The sequence below is a fragment of the Dermacentor albipictus genome, chromosome 10, assembly GCF_038994185.2.
Source record: "Dermacentor albipictus isolate Rhodes 1998 colony chromosome 10, USDA_Dalb.pri_finalv2, whole genome shotgun sequence".
NCBI lineage: Eukaryota > Metazoa > Arthropoda > Arachnida > Ixodida > Ixodidae > Dermacentor > Dermacentor albipictus.
In genome coordinates, this window is record NC_091830.1 from 62,178,960 (window position 1) to 62,199,214 (window position 20,255).

Sequence of the window (20,255 nt, forward strand, 5' to 3'; positions counted from 1 at the left end):
GAATGTTTACGCAGACCCGCTAATTGTCTCTACGTTCCGGCCCGCGGCGCCTGAACGGGCGCGTTTCGCATCCCTGGCGTGCCTTCCCCAAAAACTTCCTCACCCGACCCACCGCTCCTGCCTCCTTTCCTCTCCCTGCTCACCCGTGGCTTTCCCGGTTTTCTGGCTGTTTTGTCATGCGTGCCAAGCGGCGCTTATTCGCCGGCCACTTAACGTCGCGCGCATTCGTTGCCGTATTAATTCGCGCCTGCCCCGCCAGGGGGATACGCGTCACGGGCTTCTCTCGTTTCCCCGGCGCTGTTCCCAAATTGTTTGGGCAAACGTGGTTGCCAGCTTGCGGCTCCGCGGTTTGGCAGGGGGCGCCGTGCAGAGCGATTCTTTTGTTTGCTTTCGGCTGCGCGTTCTAGTCCACTGTCCTCTTTGTTCCAACCTCTTCGGCGGGAAATGCTGTGCCCCGAACAAAGCAAACGTTTGGATACGATTGAGTTCTCGTTTTGGTGGCGTCGTCTGATTTCCGCTGTCCTTCGAAGGATACGTCTAAAGCTCCTTCTTTTTATAAGTCATTCATTATGTGGACTCGCGGCTGCTGTCCGATTTAGGGAATGACAAAGGCAATGCAGGAAGGTTAACCTGGATTGATCCAGGTTGTATGCGCCGCACTGATGGAGGGGAAAAGGGTGACGACATTGGGAGGGCGGAGTTCGGGCTCGCTCAAGTCGTAGGCGAACTCGGTTGGGTTTTGTTCAGAAACAACAGCTGTGCTCGCTCGGCTTCCTGTACAGCAGCTGTCTGATCGTATAAAACAGGGTCTCAGAAAGCCGGCGGTCGATTTCTTACTGTTGCGTCAGAGAGCCAACGGTGGGCTGCTCTGCGCGATCAGGGCGGGACGCAAGTTTGTCACTTTACGCACAGCTGCTCGTTTTGTAGTCGTATACCTGCGTTGAACTGCAGCCCTGCAACCACCGCGTAGCAGACGACGGCGCCTAAACCAGACAAGAAAGCAAAAAGAACGCAGACGCGAGCATAGCATGGTACAAGGAAGTATATACGCCTCTCTTTGACAATTCTTTAATAGTTGCTGCACAATCTTTTTTGTTCGTATATTTTCTGCTTCGTTCGTGGGCGACATCTGGTGGATGGGGGCGTAGTCATTCCATCCGTTCGTTGGAAGCGTCACTGCAGCATGCTTTTGTTCATTACAGCATGCATGCCTCGTGGCTTACACCTCTTCGGGCAGGGTTATCTGGATGCGATGAAAGCATTCCTATTCAAAATGTTGCACGCATGTGGCCGCTCTAGCGAATAGCCCACCTAGGGCTTTGAGCCGTCGTTCTCGTGTTTTCGAGCTGCCGAAGGATTGTCGGTTGTGACTGGGATCCACCGCATTTTAGGACGCGCCCGGGCAACGACTGGTTAAGCTTAGCCCTCACCTCAGCGCTCGACAACGCAAAACGCCAGAGTGGGGCGAACCTGGCACCGCTGTAGAACACTCACGACTGCATTACCATGCCAAGGGGGATGGAGCGCCGGGGGCGAGCTGCACGACATCTTCTCGTCTCTGCGTTAAAGCGACTACAAAAGCAAAAAAAGGAATATAGTAAAATAAAAAAAATAATGCATAAATGAATAGGAGGGGGTTGGAGAGTGGCACGCGAGTAACGTGCGCAGGCGGGCTGATGGGGCAGACCCAGCCCAGCGCATGCAAATCGGGACTGTGAAAGGGTTTGTTAAGTACCTATAGCTTTGTTGTTTTTTTTTTCCTTTCCCGGGCCACCATCGCCTGCGCGTCTTCACATTTTCTAGAATGCAGCGAGAGCAGGAAGGGTTCAAAGTGGCCGCATCTGTGTACGGTTTCGCGTGCCGCTTAGGTTTATGGCGTCGTATGGAGACTGTACGTGTGTGTGTGTGTGTGTGTGTGTGTGTGTGTGTGTGTGTGTGTGTGTGTGTGTGTGTGCGTGTGTGTGTGTGTGTGTGTGTGTGTGCGTGCGTGTGTCTGCGTGCGTGCGTGCGTGAGCGCTTGTTTACGGGCGGCAATTGTAGTTCCAGTGCTTGCAACTTGAGTGAGGCGATAATAACGTTGTTTCTCGACCGAGGCGCTTCATGGCCGGCGATAACATTGTTTCACGACGGTGAAAGCTAAGTGTGGCGGTAACGCCGTTTGCTCGGAAACGGCGGTGAAATGCCGGGCCTAGAATGTGTACCATGCTGCGGGGCGAAGGGGCGTCTCTGTGTTTCCTTCTTTCTTGCGCAAACCAAGCGCGGTACGTGACGTCACTACGTGGCTGGTTACCGCGGGCGGCGCCCGCTTACTAATTTCTTACACTCCTGTTAACCTTGGTTGTTGCTTAAAATGTGTGTTGTTTAGTGGCAAGTGGATAGGGGAGTTCTGAAAGCTGCTTGTGTCAATAACGAAAGTAAATGAAGCTTTCAGTAAAGAAAGTAAAGAAACTTTCAAGCGTTGGCACTGCTATTGCCTCATTTCATGCGTACTTACTGTACACGTCTGGTAATTCTCACCTGGGAACTTCAAGGTGTATTTGCCTGTGGTGCCATAGTGCGCTATGCAGCACTTTAATGGTCGTGTAAGACGACTAATCCTTTCGGCGGCTCTCAGTGGGTTGAAATCACGATAAGCAAGCTCGAACAGAGCCTTTGGACCCGCTTTGTTATAGCGAAGCTTTAAAACATGCTTTAATAGCTTTATTAGCACCGCCAGAGGGCGCTCCGAATTGTGCACCCTTACATTCCGTCATTAACTACGGCAGTACTCGTTGCCGTACGACAAGTACTACTGCAGCGGTTCCGGTGCACTCTTGAGATGTGCACGTTCCAATGCACCCTCCTCGTTGTTGCGGGGGTGGCCGCTCATGAGGCCCAGCATGACGCGCGCGCAATAAGTATTTTGGTGTGTCGCGGCTCATTTATGCAAACGTGAACCCTCGTCCTCTATGCAGCCTGTCTTACTTTTTTTTTGGCGACGCTTAGCATTTACCATTTTTGGTATGTGTGTGTGTGTGTGACTCAAGGTGTGTCTGCTTTCCTTCTGTGGTGCAGAGCGCAAGCTGTTCATCGGCATGCTGGCGAAGGAGTGCAACGAAAACGATGTTCGAGTGATGTTCTCCCCCTTCGGCTCCATCGAGGAGTGCACCGTTCTCAGGGACGGAAACGGACAGAGCAAAGGTGCGTGCTGCCCTCTGTGGACCTCTCCGTTATTTGTTGCCTTTGAAGGGTCTCGTTGGGGTATCATACGAGGTGGGGAACATAAGCAACAGAGTATAGCAAGTGGTCACTAATGTAATTCACACCTTGTAGCAGAAGGAGAGAGACGATTGAAAAGCAGCGTAGTGAGAAAAGCCATAAATTTAAACAACATATCGGACCACTGTAAGTAAACAAGAAGTGGATAGTACTGGCATCAACTTGCTGGAATCGGCGTCGTCTTAGCATCACTGACAGGGGGAACGGGTGACCGAGGCTTTTGGCCGAGGTAAGTCTCCGCCGTCGAAGATTACTGCGCACATATTTCGGAAAGCGCAGACTGCAGGCGCTACTTCTAGAACAACGGTAACGTCCCGGCGTATATAATTTACAATCCCAGCAACTTGGTTCCCTGGAAAAACAGAAAGAAAAAAAAAAGTCGTCCGGATCCTCGAAGGTATACCGCGACAACAGTGACGTCATGTGCTGCCATCACCTACATCGCAACTTTCGTGAAATTCAAGAAAATAAATACATAAATTAAGAACGGAAGATAGTAGGGTAGATAGTAGGCCGCATTTCGTGCATTGAGAACTGACCTTCTACAAACTAGTATCCTTAATTAGTATCCATTCAAAGCGGTACGGGCGTGATATTTCCTGCTTTGCATTTTCCTTGCTCTAAATGAACGTCCTTGACATCGAAATCCTAGGGAAAAAAACACCAGCAAGTCCCAGGGTGTCCTAATAGTTCGTTAATATGTCATTTCTACGAACCAGTCTTGATGTCGTTTCCCATGTGTTGCATGTGTCGCAGATAGATCGGGAAGTTTTTGCCACACGTGCTCTGACTGGCTCTGTCGTCTGCTGCATCGGACAGCGCAACGTGTAGACGCATTGCAGACGACAGTACAAGCCGGAGCGCGCGAAAAAACGTCACGACGTTTTGTTTCCACGTGACCACCTTCTCTCTGCTTATGACATGCACCTAATCGAAAACGAAAATGGTGCATGTAAAAGCTATTGCTGCAGATTATCGAGGGCACCCCGCAGAGCGTGCCAGTATCTTTTCTTGGGGACTTCGATGGCCTTCAGAAAGATAGGAAGAAAGAAAATCTCGTCAGTAACTCCGTGCGCCAAGTGGACGCAAAGTCCGTGTGAGAGTTCGTGTCGCGGAAAGGGAAAGCGTTCTTGTCGGGATGGAGGCCGATTATGGGCGCTGTCCCGAAAACGGGATGGGGGTAGGGGGCTAGAGAGAGTAAAGGGAAGCCGCGCGACTAAGGAAGGGAGAGCGTGGGCGAAAAGGCGAGCACCACTACCACCACCCGGTAGATGATTGATGAGCCATCATTGATTGAGGACCTCCGATCGAATCTGCGACGGCTGAGTTTTAATTAATGACGGTCGATCGCAGCGACCGTATGGGGAAAGGGTAGGATGAAGAGAGGGAATGGGGAGGGGGTAGCTTGGGCGAATCGGGTTGGAAGTCGGCGTGATGGATCGGCCCCTGGTTGCACCGCCGTCGCGCTCCTGGAAGCCGGTAAAGCAGAAAATCTGGACAACACCTATACAGTATGGTGTATGCTATACGCTCCGTTGTGAAGTGGGACCCGATAAAAGAAGCAACGGGGTTAGAAGAGGACGACGAGAGGAACAGCGGAAATCGTTTCCCTATTGTGAGCCGGAATTCGGGGCCATTGTTTTTGTTTTTTATGTCGCCTGGATCGAGTTTCCCGTGCCACGAGTTGAGAGTGAAATCATTGCTCTCTTTTTTGGGAGGAGGGGGGAGGTGTAACCAGCTTTTACATGCACAAATAAAGCAAGGAACTCGTATGAGAAGGGAAAGTGTAACAGCACTAAAAAAACATAAAGATGGGGGAAGGGCTTTTCGGCATAGGTGGGCGGCTTGGTGGGGAGCGCAAGCTGTTGCCTATCGGTCTTGCTTCCTCTTTTCTTGTATCTCTTTCTTTTCTTTTTTTTTTGGGGGGGGGTGGGGAGGGGAGGCCAGAGATTGCGCGGAACCTTATCCGCCGAGCAAGGACAACAATGGGTAAAGGTTGGTAAGAGAAGGGATAATGGAAAGAGTTTCGCAGAGACAGCGCGCTTTGTATAAGCGGGAAATCGGGAAAGAGAAGGTCCTTTATTTTGTTCTCATTTTTTTCTTCGAGAACTTGCTCATGCATGCATAACCCTGCGTGTATTTCTAGAGTCTGGGACGACAAAGCGCGGATATTGGGGAAGCTACTGATCGACCAAGAATAAAAAAGTGAAGATAGAGGATTCGGTTTCCCGCGTATATTTTGTTTTATCTCCTTTTCGAGCGCTGCAAGACGGATTGATTGGTAGCTGCAGCTCGCAACCGGAAATAACGAACTCCCGGTAATACCGCTGGTGAGCGTAGAGGCTCGGTTTACCCATTTTCGAAATCTGAAGAGACTGTTCAAATCGTGCCTTTGTTAGCTATGTTTTTTTTTTCATGTCTTGTGGTGCGCTTGCGATTCCATTTAAAGTTGAGGCCCGTCATCTTTTTTGCCCTCTAACCTTTTCTCGGAGTTTTAGCACAATGGAGCGTACATCGATGTGATTTAGCATAGTGAAACGACGTAACTCTAAATGCGTACGTTCTTTTACGCGTGAGAGGTTTTGCAGCACGATAAGCTGTGTGGTGCGGATTAACTATGTGGCTCACGCCAAGGCTGCGCATGTTCGATACGATAGCGATAACAGCGATACGATTCCGTTGTGCCAAAACATCCTCTTGTTGACGTATCCAGCCGGCCGCCTTGACAGCTTTGCCAGTGAAATGCCTGCCACCTGCCAGTGAAATGCGCATCTTAGATTAATTAACGCGTGTGAACAGCGCGAACGAAAAACGCTGGAAAATGAAAAGCGCAGTGAGAGCGCCGACGATCGAGGCTTATTTGAAGAACATGGGCAAAAAAATCAAGGCAGTTGTACACGCACGCGCATATGCAAACAAGCCGTAAACATCCGTCCGCACTGGCTATTTATAACACTGCCTCTTTAATCCATGTTTTCTCAAATCAAGCTGCTCCTGTTTGTTAGCGTTCGTCCTGTCTGTTGCACTGCGTTGTCTGTCCGTTTTTTTTAATACAGTCTACAACAAATTGGTCCATGTGTCACTTCCCACAATATGGCTTCCCATACTGTCGTATACGTCTATATACGCTAGTGTACCTCGGCTATCTTGAAACTGCGTTTTAAGCATGAAATATTTTAGCTACCGTTGTCGGCGATCTTCAAGTGACATTGAGCCAAAAGCCAGAGCCGTTGTCCGGGCATTCAGACGAGATCATCCTGGCAACCAGTTAAAATTTAATAAAATGGGGCCTCTGGCCCGCCACCCCTCTGTACATGACCGCATTACATACGCTAGGTACTGCTAAAAGAAGTTAGAAAAAAATATTGCCTCCGAGTTTCTAATGTTTGTTCACAATATCACTCAAGCTGTAACTTCTATTACGCTGAAGTTTTGTCATTTCCAATAGGGCGGCGGCGTTCAAAAGGCAGATACAGGACACCATACTCTTAATTGTCATCTTTTGGCGTTACCTGGGCTGTTGAACGCCAGTGGTCCGTGTAGGGTTTGGAGGACGGGACTTCGGGATGGAAACCACAACTTGGGAGGAATTTATTCTACATTATATACAGGGTACGTGAGCGACAAGAAACATTGGTACAGTCATTACGGGCCGGCAGCAACTCGGACGCTGCGGCCCGCGGCAAGAAGTTCGAGAGAGGTGAATCAGGGAATCAGGGCATGTCCCAGAATGCTCAGGTCTCTCTGGAAGGCTTCTTATAAGCCCTTCGAGCACTGCAAGTCACGTCATGTTTGACCAATGGGAGAGTCCACTCCGATGACGCCACTTGCAACCAATGGTAGGCGCCCGTGTCGCGGGGCACACCTGTCGGGGCTCTCTGCGGTCTTGCCACGCAGACTGGCAATCACTTCTAGGCCGGAGAAGGAGGGGGGCTGCACCTGCTCCATTGTCCGATGCCCACCTGCAAATCCCGGCGACTCGGCTCCGCAGCGGTGGCAACAGCCTTCTTCAAAGACGAAGGGGGTCGAATGAGCTCCATTGTCCCAGGGCCCCTTCTAATCCCGGCGGGACACGACCTGGGGGTCGCAAACTTGTTTGCACGTGTCTTCTCTGGAATGCGCTTTCCTGCTTCTGCATTCCTCAATTAGCTGTGCTGCAATCCGATGTGGTCTGGGGAACTCGAAGTAATCGCAGGAAACGGCGCCATATCTAACATCCGTTAGTTCCGCGGCGTGGGTTTTGCGTCGCGTCGAGAGATGGCGCCACGCTGCCTAGCGCCTCCTTCAGGCGCTTTTCTTCTGGCTGTGCAATGCGCACTGTCTCCCTGGCGTATTTTGCTGCCTGTCGTGACGCCTTGAGCCGGTTTCCTCCATTTGCTGGGCAATGTCCATATGGACCCAATGCACATTATGGTATGGTGTGGTGGGGTGGGCCGTTGGGAACATCCGCTGCACCGATTTTAAGATTGTGACTAGTATCATCGCCACCCAATCTGCTTTGTCGCTTGCCATTTCATGCGTACATCTACTTTCGAGAACAGGAGGGCCAGAAATTTTTCGTCGTATACGTCTGTTTATTTAGGCATACGCAAAACTACGCACTCGGAATAGAAGCTTTCGTGCTCCTAAGCCTGGTGATTAATTGTATCGTCGAGTGCAAGAGTGCTTTACTTGCTTAAAAAATACTAGTTTGAGCTGTCTTTGCTCTTTAAAGGCCATAACAGTGAGTGGATTCTGAACAATCGTGAACTAGCACAAACCGGTCGGCCGCCTTTTAGGACTTACGTAGGTTTGCTGGACGGCACCTTACCCTCAAGATAGTAAGCTGCTCCAACTTCGAATATCCTCGATACCCTCTGAGCTGTCTTCAGTCTTGATTTAATGCTGTTAATCTCGTTTATACACTCGTTGGAGGGGTGCTATGTTTCCCCGCCGAACAAAACATGTCGGGAATAAGGAGCTCTCGCCCGTCAAGTAAGAGTTCGATTGCCTAATGTTTCCCGAGTTGGTCCCGAGTTTTTTTTTTTTTCGAAGAAGCGATCCTTCTATCCCGACGAGAATTTCGCTAAAACGGCCAGCTTCGCCCGTCGATGGTTCCCCGGCACATGCGGTACTCAAAACAGCACTTGCAAGCCCTCACAACGACGGACTCGAAGCAAAGTTAAGACAAGACGAAACCATTTATAGATGAGCGGGAATGGCATCTCGAGCGTACTTATGAAATTTTTTCCCCTGCTGGTATCGGAAGATTGTCCAATGTCTCCATCTTCCTCTTTCTTGTGCCGTGTTCTCTTTCTGCCGGCAATATTGCTTTTTTCCTGCGATGGAGCACGCTAATTCGATTAGGCAGGTTGTCGGCGGATGGCCGTGATCCGCTGGATGTTCTTTTTTTTATGCGCGCGTGCGTGTGACTTCTTTCTATCTGTTTACACGTTCTTACTTACCGACCTAATCTGTGGGCGCTTTCATGCTACCGTTGCTCTCTCTCTCTCTCTTTGTGTGCGTGCGTAGGAGCTTGCTTGCGTGCGTCCGTGTACCAGCGGTGTTGAAACACGAGTTATCTCATTTCCGATCATAATCATTATCTGCAGCAGCAGCAGCAGCAGCAGTAGCCTATCTTCATGTCCACTGCAACACGAAAGCCTCTCCCACAGGCTCTCTCTCTCTCTCTCTCTCTCTCTCTCACACACACACACACACACGCACGCAAATTTTCGTGTGACTTCAGTTCACGATATTGTAATTCGTGTGGAAAACAGGTGTGTGGAAACAGGTGGAGCCCCTGCTGGTCCAAGCGATCTCTCAATCAAGTTGGTAGGCATATCATTCGCTCGCATTGTGTGATGCGTCGTGAGACGTAATCTGCGCGCATGGATATACAACTGTGTCCTCTGCCCGTAGGAATACAACGCGCGGAGCCTTCGCTAGAGGTTTAAGGGATGGAATTGAGTAGAGGCTAGGCGTATGCGTCAGATATTCTTGCTTGCGTTTGTCGTCGCGCTGTTTTACGACCTTCCTTTCGGTGCTTGTTATAACCTCTAGGCTTAATTTAATTGTACCTACTCCCGCGATCTCATCGCGAAATTTCTTTCGTCAGCTCCGCGTTGCTATCTTCTTGCCTATATGTGTCTGAATACTGCGACGGTAACGATAGCAGCAGTTCGTCTCATTTCTCTCGTTATACGGAGGCACGGTAGAGGCAGGAGGGGCTTTTCGGTAACAACGGCGGCATGTTCGTCAGCATTTCTCATTTTTCTTCACTTGGCCCCGCGGCCATATGCGCCGCTATACTGTCGTGGTATGCGTGTTTGCGTAGTTTAAGCGAACGTCCGGTGGAACGTCTTTCTGTTTTCTGTCTTTTATTTTTCGCTCTTGCGCTTAAAGTCTCCTCTGATTTTCGTTTGTATAGCCCGCGGTATCGCGGCGGTCATAAGTCTTTTCCTCATTTATGCCCGCCCCCACGCTGCACGGGGCTGTCTAACCAGATTATGCCCGTAATCTGATTAGCCTAACTGGGAGGCTCTCTCTCTCTTTTTTTCGGGGGGAGGGGGGGCGATGACTGCGATCTATCTGCCTCTGCGCGGAATATCAACTTGCAGCGTTCGTGTTTTCGCGCGCGCGTCTCGTAATTCGCCGCGACCTCGCGTTATTTTATGCGCGAGTGGCGTATAACTCGATTAACCTTTTTCGTACGGCCCGTCGTTGGCCGGTTTACTTTATTGCCCTACAATGTTGTTAGGCCTAATTAAGCCCGTCCGTTAATCTTCCGCGTGGCGGTTGTATTGTCTGCGGCTCAGTGTTTGACTTTCGGGAGAAAAAATTGCATAGCGTGGTCGTTTCGGAGGGCGCTTTATGTTGTCCCTGGCTCTCTGCTCGGTTTCTCGTAGAGACGCATGTATTTGACTCCTACTTTTCAATTTTGTGCGCGTATTAATTGCGGGTTTGTTCTCGGGGGGGGGGGGGGGGGACGTTCGAACAAGAGTTTTAAGCTTATAAAGGGGCCACTGTTTACTCTGGAGCAGCTACTTGCAGCTGCAGCTAATTTGTAATGAATTTTAACCTCGCTTTTTTGTTTGTCTACAGTGTAGATTCAGTTTGAGCTACTGTTTAGAACGAAGGACGGTAAATAGCGCAGCGTCAATTCATGCGACATCTTCGGGGCGTGAGAAGCAGTGAAGGAACCTTGCAGGGACGTAGTACACTTATCCGCAAGAGGACGTCAAGTTGTTGTTTGCTGCACGGAGAAGTGCCCAGCTCGCCAGATTTCCGATAACAGCATTATCTATTATTTTTGTGTTGCACGGAGTGCCATTCATTCGCTCACTTTGTTCTCTTCTTCCAGGGAAAAAAAACATACACAATATGTTATGGCTCGTAGGGTGTCTAAGTACAACGTTTGTCTACAATGAACAGGCAGGAAACAGTGGGAATAAGCATGAAACATCTTAAAGAGTCGCTATAATTCATAATTGTCAAACAAACAGCTAGCACAAATTGTTACAGTCACTAAAGATGAAAGCTAAAGCGTCCGTTCTTCCAAGACTGAACTACATCGCGTACTACGGTATAAACGCGTTTGTTAAACACGTTTGCTCCATGTTCATATTCTTTTTTTTTTCTCCACAGGCTGCGCGTTCGTCACGTACGCCAGCAGACAGTGTGCCATCAACGCCATCAAAGCCATGAACCACTCGCAGACCATGAAGGTGAGTGCCTCCGCATTCGTCAACTGTAACGCCGTGATCGATTGTTAATGCGGTCGCGGGACGCGCATTTTCGAGACGAACGGCACTTCGAAAGCCCGTCATCGGGAGCGAATCGACACACACACACACGCACACGCACACGCACACACACACGCACACACGCACGCACACGCACGCACGCACGCACACACACACACGCACACACACACACACACACACACACACACACACGCACACACACACACGGGCCACGTGTGACTAAAGGGAGCCAATAAAGAAAAAATGAAAAGAAACAGTAAAACGATGCGGGTACATGCCATGCTCGTTCGGAAACAACTTTGAAAAGCCGCCCCCTAAAGAGCTTGAGGCGTGTGTCCAACACAGTGGCTGGTAAGAAATTGCAGCTTAGGAGGTCTTACAACTTTTCATCGTAAGTGCGCGAAAAAAAGGTTCGTTTCCTCTTGCTTGAATTTCATTCTTCGGCGTCCTCGAAATCCTCGAATTGCCGCTGAAATTTCACTCGAGCCAAGCGCCAACACACACACAAGTGGAGCCTAACGCAACGGGGCAACTTGGCGGCACCCGTAGAAGTAGGCGCCGCCTGCGCTGCTTGGCCCATTCGTTCACCCGACTGACGTTTGTATGCATTTCGCGTTCGATTCGCGCCGCGATCCTTGGACGTCAAACTGTTTGCGAAACCTGGGCGCTGCTTCCGAGATATGTGGTTGATTTTTTTGGCTGCTTTAGGCTTGACATGGGCAGCTGCACTGGCCTCCGTGATCTGGCCTGCTGATCTCGATGCCCACAAATTTAAAACGATTTTCGTATAGATAGTACCTCAGCCTCAATTTTATGATCATTTGCGACAGTGTATTGTCAGTGCCGCAATGCTTGGTACGTACGGATTTAGGTTGACAGCATTTACGTCTCAGTGGCGTCGCGGACGCTTGCGTTCCGCCCGGTTCCGCTGCATTATAAGGCAAGTTTGCACTTGCCCTGCAGACATTTGACGCTGTACTAAAACTGTGTCATGGTCTTCACCTGAATCGCCAATCAGTGTCCGTACTGACTAAATCTCCGTGCTTCGTCCAAGTTGTGATTTTCGCGGTGAACTCCCGGTTATCGACTATAACGTTTCACTGAAGTATACGAACATTCTCGTCGCGCTGTTTTTTGTATTGCACGTCTTTGAGAATACGAATTACGGGGGGCAGTCCCTCCCCGCTTGGCTTTGGACTTTGCGGGCAGGCAGTCGAACCATCTTGCGCATTGGCATCGGAAGGCCTCAGCAACTGAACCGCCGTCACTACCGTACTACGTGCCGAAAAATGTTGACCGCAGTTACGTCAGCTCCGTAATCGATGTCGAACTAGGCCAGGCTTACTGACGCGTATGCCCTTTGAAGCGTATTCTTTTTAGGAGGGGATGGTGGGGAGGGGCTGTGGTTTTCGCGAGATCTCGCACCGCTTGCCTTTGAGCCGTTACATTCCTCAGCTTTCCTTCAAGGACCGCATCAGCTCGCCGTTGATTCCTTGCCTTACAGGTTACCCAGTTATCACATTCTTCTTTTTTTCTCGTCTACTTTTCAATTTCTTTCTCCATCTTTCTCTTTAATTCTCGCAAAGCATCATTCCTATCGCGTTTTACGTTGTGTGGTCCCTTTCTATCTTCCCCCGAAGAAGTTTCTGTGCGGGACGAGGTAGGGGCGTTTAAAGTGCTTGGCAAAAATAGGGAAAGAAAAAAAAATATCGGAGACGTCGTCGACCGCAACAGGAGTGTTTGCGTTCGCGAGCTCTCGTAACACCAACAGCCTGAACGGCATGGCGTAACGGCTTTTTCCAACGCCCCCGCTCCGTTGCGCCTCAACAACGCGTGAAACTGTAATGGGTGACGGCGAGCCTCCCCTTTTTCTTTCCTTTCCGTGTTGTTTCTCTTCTGGGCTTTCCCTTTATGACTGCAAGGTGGCGCTGGAAGCGCTTGCATTCAGAGAGCAGCCAGCGCGAAACTCGTCTTCGTCGTTCTCCCCTTCCTCTCCTCCGGCGTGTACTTGTAACCGAGCTATAGTTCCCTGCCGTCTGCGGTGCCCCGTAATGGCGGCGAGCGCGCGGCCATTAAAGCCCGCTTTTGTGGTGGGCCCGCGTGACTGCTCTGGAGGCTTGTCGCATGTATGAAAACTAACGGTCATTAGAACAAGGCTGCCTCTTGCGCCGCTCAGCCTCCGGTCTGCTCAGCTAACTCCTCCCTCCCCTCTCTTCCCCTCTATTCCCATTTTAACGCCCTGCTCGTTGCCTTGTTTCAGCACCAAGTGTACCTCTTTTTTTTCTTTTCCTTTTCGTGCCTCAAGTGGCTAATACAATCTGTTGCCGTTCCCCTTCCATGGCTGACTGAAAGTTTGTTCGAGCGGTTCTTCGTTTTCTTTTTCTCTTTCTTTTCTTTTTTTTTCAGCTGCAGGTTTCACATATCTGCGCGTTGGATATATACGCCGTTTCCGAGACGATTCTTGTGTGCCTTTCGCGTCGTCTGCTTCTCTGCATTGGCTAAACTTTCGTTTACGTCTGCTTCGTCCATTACGCCCAGCCTTCTTACTTTTCGTATCGTCTGCTTCTTGGCATTGGCTTGCACTTGCGTTACCTTCAATTTCCATCTGCTTTGTTCGTTATGCCGTGAGATCCGAGTGATAGTCTGCATACGCCCTTTGTAGAAACTCGCGACGCCATGGGAGCCTCACCGATACGACACTTAAAAAAATAAACTGAGCCACTCAGCTTGCGCGTGTGAAGCCGTCTTCGACCTTTAACATTTATCGCAGGCTTTGTGTTTTAATAATTTGACCTCGATGCACGGCGGTGCAGTCGCACGTACAGTTTGCGCATCGGTGGCGTGTGCAGCCGTGGATAAATAGCTCGCAGGCGTGAGTCGAAAAAACATGGCAGTTCGGTAAAACATACTTTATCTCTCTTTGCACTGCGTCCTTTTCTCTCTCCTTTCCCCGTTGTTTACCCACGTGCCCTAGCTGCAACATCGCTTGGCGACTCTTGAAATCGTAGTTATTTCAAGTACGCTAGCACCTGTTTCTGCTGTGGGAGTGGAGCGGTTGGCGCCCCGGGTTACCGTTATATATTTGTTTTTTTTTTCTTATCGTTAAATCTACAGGACCGTTAGTCACCCGACCTACGTGTGTTTTTCAACAGTATAGTGTTTTCCTTCGTGTTCTTTTCTCCAGCTCTCTTTTTCTGCAAACTTGCATGTCATTACAGTTTCGAATTTCCCCGGGGAAGGAGGGAGGGAAAGGGGCGCTCACAGTTCATTGTTTTACCCCTTTTCTCCGTTCGCGCTGGTTAACCATTCAACGCTGTCATAGAGCCCTCCCGCTAGGTACCGCAGTGCAGTCGTAGGGTTGCTATTCGGGAGGAACCCTACGCACGCAAAAGAACTGAAACGCCACTTGCTTGATGGCTGCCTCTGCGCGTACAGCGTTTTCTTTTTGTTTGTGTGTGTGTGTGTGTGTGTGTGTGTGTGTGTGTGTGTGTGTGTGTGTGTGTGTGTGCGTGCGTGCGTGCTTCAGGATAGGGAATAGTTCTTTTTTTCTTGTCCAGGTCTCCTATCATTTAGTTAGAAAAACTGTACTGGCGCTTACGTCATGGATGTGTGCTTTTGAGTGGAAGATTTCCAAGGAATCTAGTTATACTTCAGCCTATTTCTCAGCTGCCTATACATTTACTGTTGCCGTAGTTGTGCTCAGTGTAATTTTGTCTCGAAATTGGCTCTGTCACATTCATTCATTCATTCATTCATTCATTCATTCATTCATTCATTCATTCATTCATTCATTCATTTCTTCTTTCTTTCTTACCTTCTTTCCTTGCTGCTGTTGCTCGTTGTCCTTGCGTTGATGGTTTTGTTTTGTGTGAATCGTACTCGAGGAGTGTCGCGGGATCGTCAGTTTCGCAAGCGGATGGTTTCCAGGTTAGAGTGCGGTTGGAGCGTCCTGTGTCCTTTTTCAGTTTATGCTCCTTTTAATTGCCGGTCGCGATCGTTACCGTGGCAACATGCACACCGTCCGCCTACGGTTACGCGACGCTGAGAGTAAAAGTTTGAAACAACTTACAACACTGTACTCGAAAAAGGTAAATAATAAAGCGAATATAATGTTTATTTCTCTATTCGTAATCGTTCTCTTGCGTGTCCAACATTCGGAAGCAGCCTACAAAAGCTTGCGCCCGAGTAACGGCGGGTGAAACTTCGTTGCACCGAATGTGCATACGTACTGACGTTCGGCTCGCTGCCCACCTCGCACTTTTTCTTTTCTTCTTCTTTCATTCTATTTTTCTTTCCTTTCGTCTATCGCTGTGTTCGTTTCTAATATTGGCTTTTCATGATGGATGCGCGGTTTTATTGGTAGGCCGCCGCAGAACGCACATGCGGTAGCAAAGTAAGAGAGATATTGACAAAGTGATCCGGCAGCGGCTGTATGAATGCATGAAAAAGATCTATAAAAAAAAGAAAGAGAAGAGACGAGAAGCCTGCATACGTGCGACGACCTTTCCATGAAGCTTGCCGTTCTTTGTTAATGTTTTCTTTCTCTCTTTTTTTGTTATACCTGTGGCCTGCAACAGAGGCTAGATCTCCGCCCAGAAGCTAGGCAGTGAAGTCTGCCCCGCGGACCGGTGGGCGGGAGCACGCAGTGGCATATGGTTTCGCGGGCCGCTTGATTTATATGCTGGCCAGGCGAGGGTGCGCGAATGATTTACGGGCGCAGCGCTATGTTGGCCTGCATCGGGAAGTCGGGAGTCTCCGCGGCGTATGCAGGGAGTAACAAGATTGTTCGTGTGTGTGGGGAGAACGGAGAGAGAGAGCGGTGGCGCTGTGTCGTCCCGTTTTTCTTTTCCTTTTCTTCCCCTCGTGCATGCTGTTTGCCGTGTACACCTCGTACGTGTTTTATGTCGAGTGCGTTGGCCGTCACGTGACAACGCGCGGCCCGTAACTGATATAGTGGAGTTTACCCGGACCGTATTCGAATCGCGGATGGCGGAATGCCAGCACTTAGGGGTGGATTGGGACATTTGCTGGGGTTATAGAGTCTCAAGAGTCTCGGCGTTGATAACAGCCTTAACTTTATGAAAACTTTTTACCGTTTGGCTCTCGATTAGTCGAGCCCTTCGTGTCACATTAGAGAACAGTACATTAAGTCCCTAAGGGTTGAGTGCTGATTAAGAGATTTCAAAAACGAAGCTGTCTGAAGTTTTCGAACATCTTAATTTGCTCAGTAGCAAACATGGGGAAATGAAATTATGCCTACATGTCCCTAGGTACTAGTCATCTGTGACTACTCAGGATTCAAACCTGTTAGCTAGAATATACAACATTAGAAATGCAAGTACTTGGTGTCGTAAGAAGCCAACAAACACTGACATCAAGGACAATATAGGAGAAATTACTTATGCTGTAAAAAGAGCTAGTCGTCGGGCCCACTCGAGGCAGATGCAAAAAAAGCGTCTCTATTCGCAATGAAGATCGCTTATTGGCAGCACGATTACGTGCTATTAATAGTCTCCTACATCCTCTAATATTCAATCTATTAGGGAAATTCTTGCGGTAAAAAAGTTCCTTACGTAGTGATCTAAAAAGGTGCAAACCTTTTTAACCCGCTCTCTTTCTTTCTCTTAACGTTATGCCTAGCGTTCTTCGTTCCATCGCTCTTTACGCGGTCCTTAACTTGTTCTCAAGCTTCTTTGTCAGCCTCCAAGTTTCTTCCCCATATGCTAGCACCGTTAGAATGCATTGATCGTACACCTTTCTTTTCAATTATAATAGTAAGCTTCCATTCAGGAGCTGACAGTGTGAGCTGTATGCGCTCCAACCCATTTTTATTCTTCTGCAAGTTTCCTTCTCATGATCAGGGTCCCACATTAGTATAAGTGTCATGACATATGGGGTCGAAACACTCGTCGATAACTTTTTGGCGCGGTTATTCTCCTTCCAAGAAAGCAAAATGTGAATTATTCATTGAAAATAATTTTAGCAGAGAAATGCTTACTAAATCATATAACTTAAAAAGTCGCAGTTTCGTCCGAACGGCGAAGTGTCGATTGCGATAGCAAATTAGTGGAGAGTTAGCTATACAAAGTAAAGATAGTAGCTTTATCGACCGTATAAAGGTATAAATGGGGGTAACTAGCTAAATTAACAAGCACGGTGTCACGCGCGGACAAGAAAACGTGGACGCATCTCACTCGTTGGCCGCGAAAACTCGCTGTCCAAACGCTGGAGCGAGGAAACGCGGCAGCAGCAGCGAGCGAATGGACCTTCGTGCTGTGTATCGCATAACCGCGAACTGAAGCCGCGAAAACAGCGCGCGGCCGGACTCTGTCCCTGTCGCAGATGGCTTTCAAGATACAGCAGCCCAGGCCGTGCTAAGTATAACGCCCCCGCTTCCCTGGCCACTCCCGGATCCTTGCGCGCGACGCACGACGACGCGCTTCCTCCCCGCTTCCATCGCTTGCACGCGCGGGATTGATCCGCCATCGCCAGCTCACCCTCGCGCGATTTCACTCGCACATGCAGCGCGCGGCGCCGATTTTATCGCCTTTGGACTTCACACGAAACTTCAATGTGACGCCGTCGGCAAAAATGCGCCTATAGTGCCCATAAAGTTGCTATCGCAATAGAATTTACTGTCTTGTGATTCGGCCAAACCCATGTCAATTGGATTTATCGTGATTGTACTAATCCAGCTCCCACGCAGCTTACTTTGGCAGCTTATTTCTTTTTTCCTACTTTTTTTTTCTTCAATCGAAAGAGACAGTAGCGCCGCCGTTTCATGCTTTTGGAGGTGTCTCTAACGAGCGCAAGAGGGAAGAGTGTGATGTCACGCAGACGAGGACGTCGCCTCATGTTGCCTCTGCCATATGTAGCGCGTCAGTGTTTTTAGTTGCAGCGTTCTTCAGTCTTGGCGCAATATGTGCTCCCCGCATGGCGTCCGTGTTGTCCGAAAAGCATCCCACTGTCTTCCCTCGGGCCATTTTATCAGCACGCGAAACACACGCCCGTGCGTGCGCCAAGCTGGCGCTGGTCAAAAGACGCGGATGAGTTTGTGTAAAAGATCAATGCGAAGTACATCGCGCATTTCTTTTTCGTTTTTCGGGTTTTCGTCGTTGCTCCTTTTGTCTCTCCAACATTTCTGGCGCTCGTCGCCAGAAATGTTCTCGACCACGCGCGAGCGTCCGAGTGTGCCCGAAGAAATCTCCATGCACTTCCCAGTTGTCGCCTGTCGGATTAGGTACCCGACATTCCCCCTTTCTCAACCTCCACCGCCCCCTCGTTTTCTCTTTCTTCTCTCACATAAGCCGCGAGGCCTCAAACGCACGTCCGGTTTTATTCTCGGAGTGCAAACACAATCATGCGCCTCCCGCTCGAGAAGAAGATAAGACGCAAGGCAACCCAAGATGCAGCCTCGCTTTCCCGGCGGCAACAGCGCTCTGAGGGTAAGCTCGCCTCGTAGGGAACGAACCTCCTCGAGCAGCGTTGGAAAGTCCTCGCGCGATGTGATCTCGGGATCATATATGCCTTCGCTCGCTCGCTTTATCCCGTTCATCTGGTCTTTCTCTCGTTTTGTTTTGTTTTCCCTCGTCTCCTGTTTACACCAGAACCAGAGAACCTCTGCTACATACATTTTTTTTTCTATCTATTGCGTTCCTTTCACTGACCGGTCTTCGAGTGCAATCTCGCGCGCGGCGACTGTGTAGCACTATACTATGGGCTAACGCCGGCAGCCAATCCGAACCGGGGCCTTCAGTCCAGCGTTTGTACAGGACTCACAATGCGAGCAGGCGCCTTCGTGATTCGGCATATACTCGCCTTGTATCCGTTTGTGTATCCGTGTTTGTGGACGAGCGCCTAAACCGAGTGCGCGTATATTTAGGTGTAGCGCCTGCCGGCGCCGGCTCAGCTTGCTCGACGCCGGGCGCGTGCTCTCTGGGCGTCTGCGTGCGGCCGGAAACGCGTGTGCGCGATATCGCTCGACACACACGCCCACACAGGCGTGCGTGTACTGTGAAGATGAAGGAAGCGAGAGGCCGTCTTTCCGGGCGTCTCCTGTTCACTTCCGACTTCCTCTTCCTTGTCTGGTGTTTTTTCTCACATACATACATACATACATACATACATACATACATACATACATACATACATACATACATACATACATACACACATAAATACAGCAGTTTCGCATTCTATGAACATCGAATCCAACCGAAAACGCCATACTATGCACTGGTCCATATGAACGCTGCTCAGTTGGAAGAAAACCGGCTGAAAGCGCCACGACAGGTAGTAAAAGACGCCAGGGAGACAGCGTAGTACCCAGCTAGAAGAAGAAAACCGCCTGAAGCAGACGCCGCGCAGCGTGGCGCCATCTCTGGGGGGGGATGCAGAACCCGCGCCGCAGAACTGGCGGACCGCTGGCGTTCAACAGCACTAGTAACCCTGTCTCGGCGCCAAAAGATTGCAACGAAGCGCATGGTGCCCTGTACCTGCCTTTTGAACGTAGCTATTGGAAATGACAAGTAAAACTTCAGCGTACTGGAAGTTACAGCTTGAGTGAAATTGTGAGCAAACATTAGGTAGAGCGTGGAAGCGATACTTTTTGTGACTTCTTTGAGCAGTAACTAGCATATGTAATGCAGTCCTGTACAAAGGCTTCCGGGCCAGGGACCGCATTTTCTTAAGTTTACTGGTTGGCCGGATGATCTCGTTCTCGCAACTTGTCCGGATGTTCTCGTTTTAGTGCCCGTATAACGGCTCGGGCTTTTGGCTCTAGGTCACTTGAAGGTCGCCGACAGCGGTAACTAAAAGCATTTCAAGCTTAATACCGCATTATCGTTTACCGATTGCGGCCGGCTGATCCCGTCGACAGCGCAGGTGTATGCGCCCCTCTTACCACTGACGAAGCGCGACAAGGAATGGCATTCCAATAGAACCGTTTCACAATCCCGGCCCATGGCAGAATCGGGAGTGAACAGCAGATCTCGGTCGCTCCCGTTCCCGTCGACGCATATCCCACCTCGTCTTCGGGCGGTTGCATCACACGGGCAACACACACGCGCCGCGACTCCGCCAGCGGCGTCGACAGACGACGCTAACTGCACCGCGGGGGTCGTCTGCTCCATCGGCGGCGGCCGTATTTTGCTCGCCTTATTGGGAATCAATCCTCATCAGGGCTCCGGCGTCGACGCTGTCTCGCGAGCGACTCCACCCCCCTCCCCTTATCTCCCCCGCACTCCCCAACTG

General features: G+C 50.0%; 1 protein-coding gene across 17 annotated transcripts in view; it reads left to right on the forward strand.

Moving 5' to 3' along the window:
- Positions 1-20,255, forward strand: part of LOC135917624 (CUGBP Elav-like family member 2) — a 562,919-nt gene that overhangs the window by 443,288 nt on the left and 99,376 nt on the right. For all 17 annotated transcript variants that reach the window (XM_065451194.2, XM_065451193.2, XM_070528146.1 and 14 more), the window contains 2 exons: positions 3,055-3,180; positions 10,885-10,964. In XM_065451194.2, coding sequence (XP_065307266.1) covers positions 3,055-3,180; positions 10,885-10,964 — 206 coding nt within the window. The remainder of the gene's footprint in view (positions 1-3,054; positions 3,181-10,884; positions 10,965-20,255) is intronic.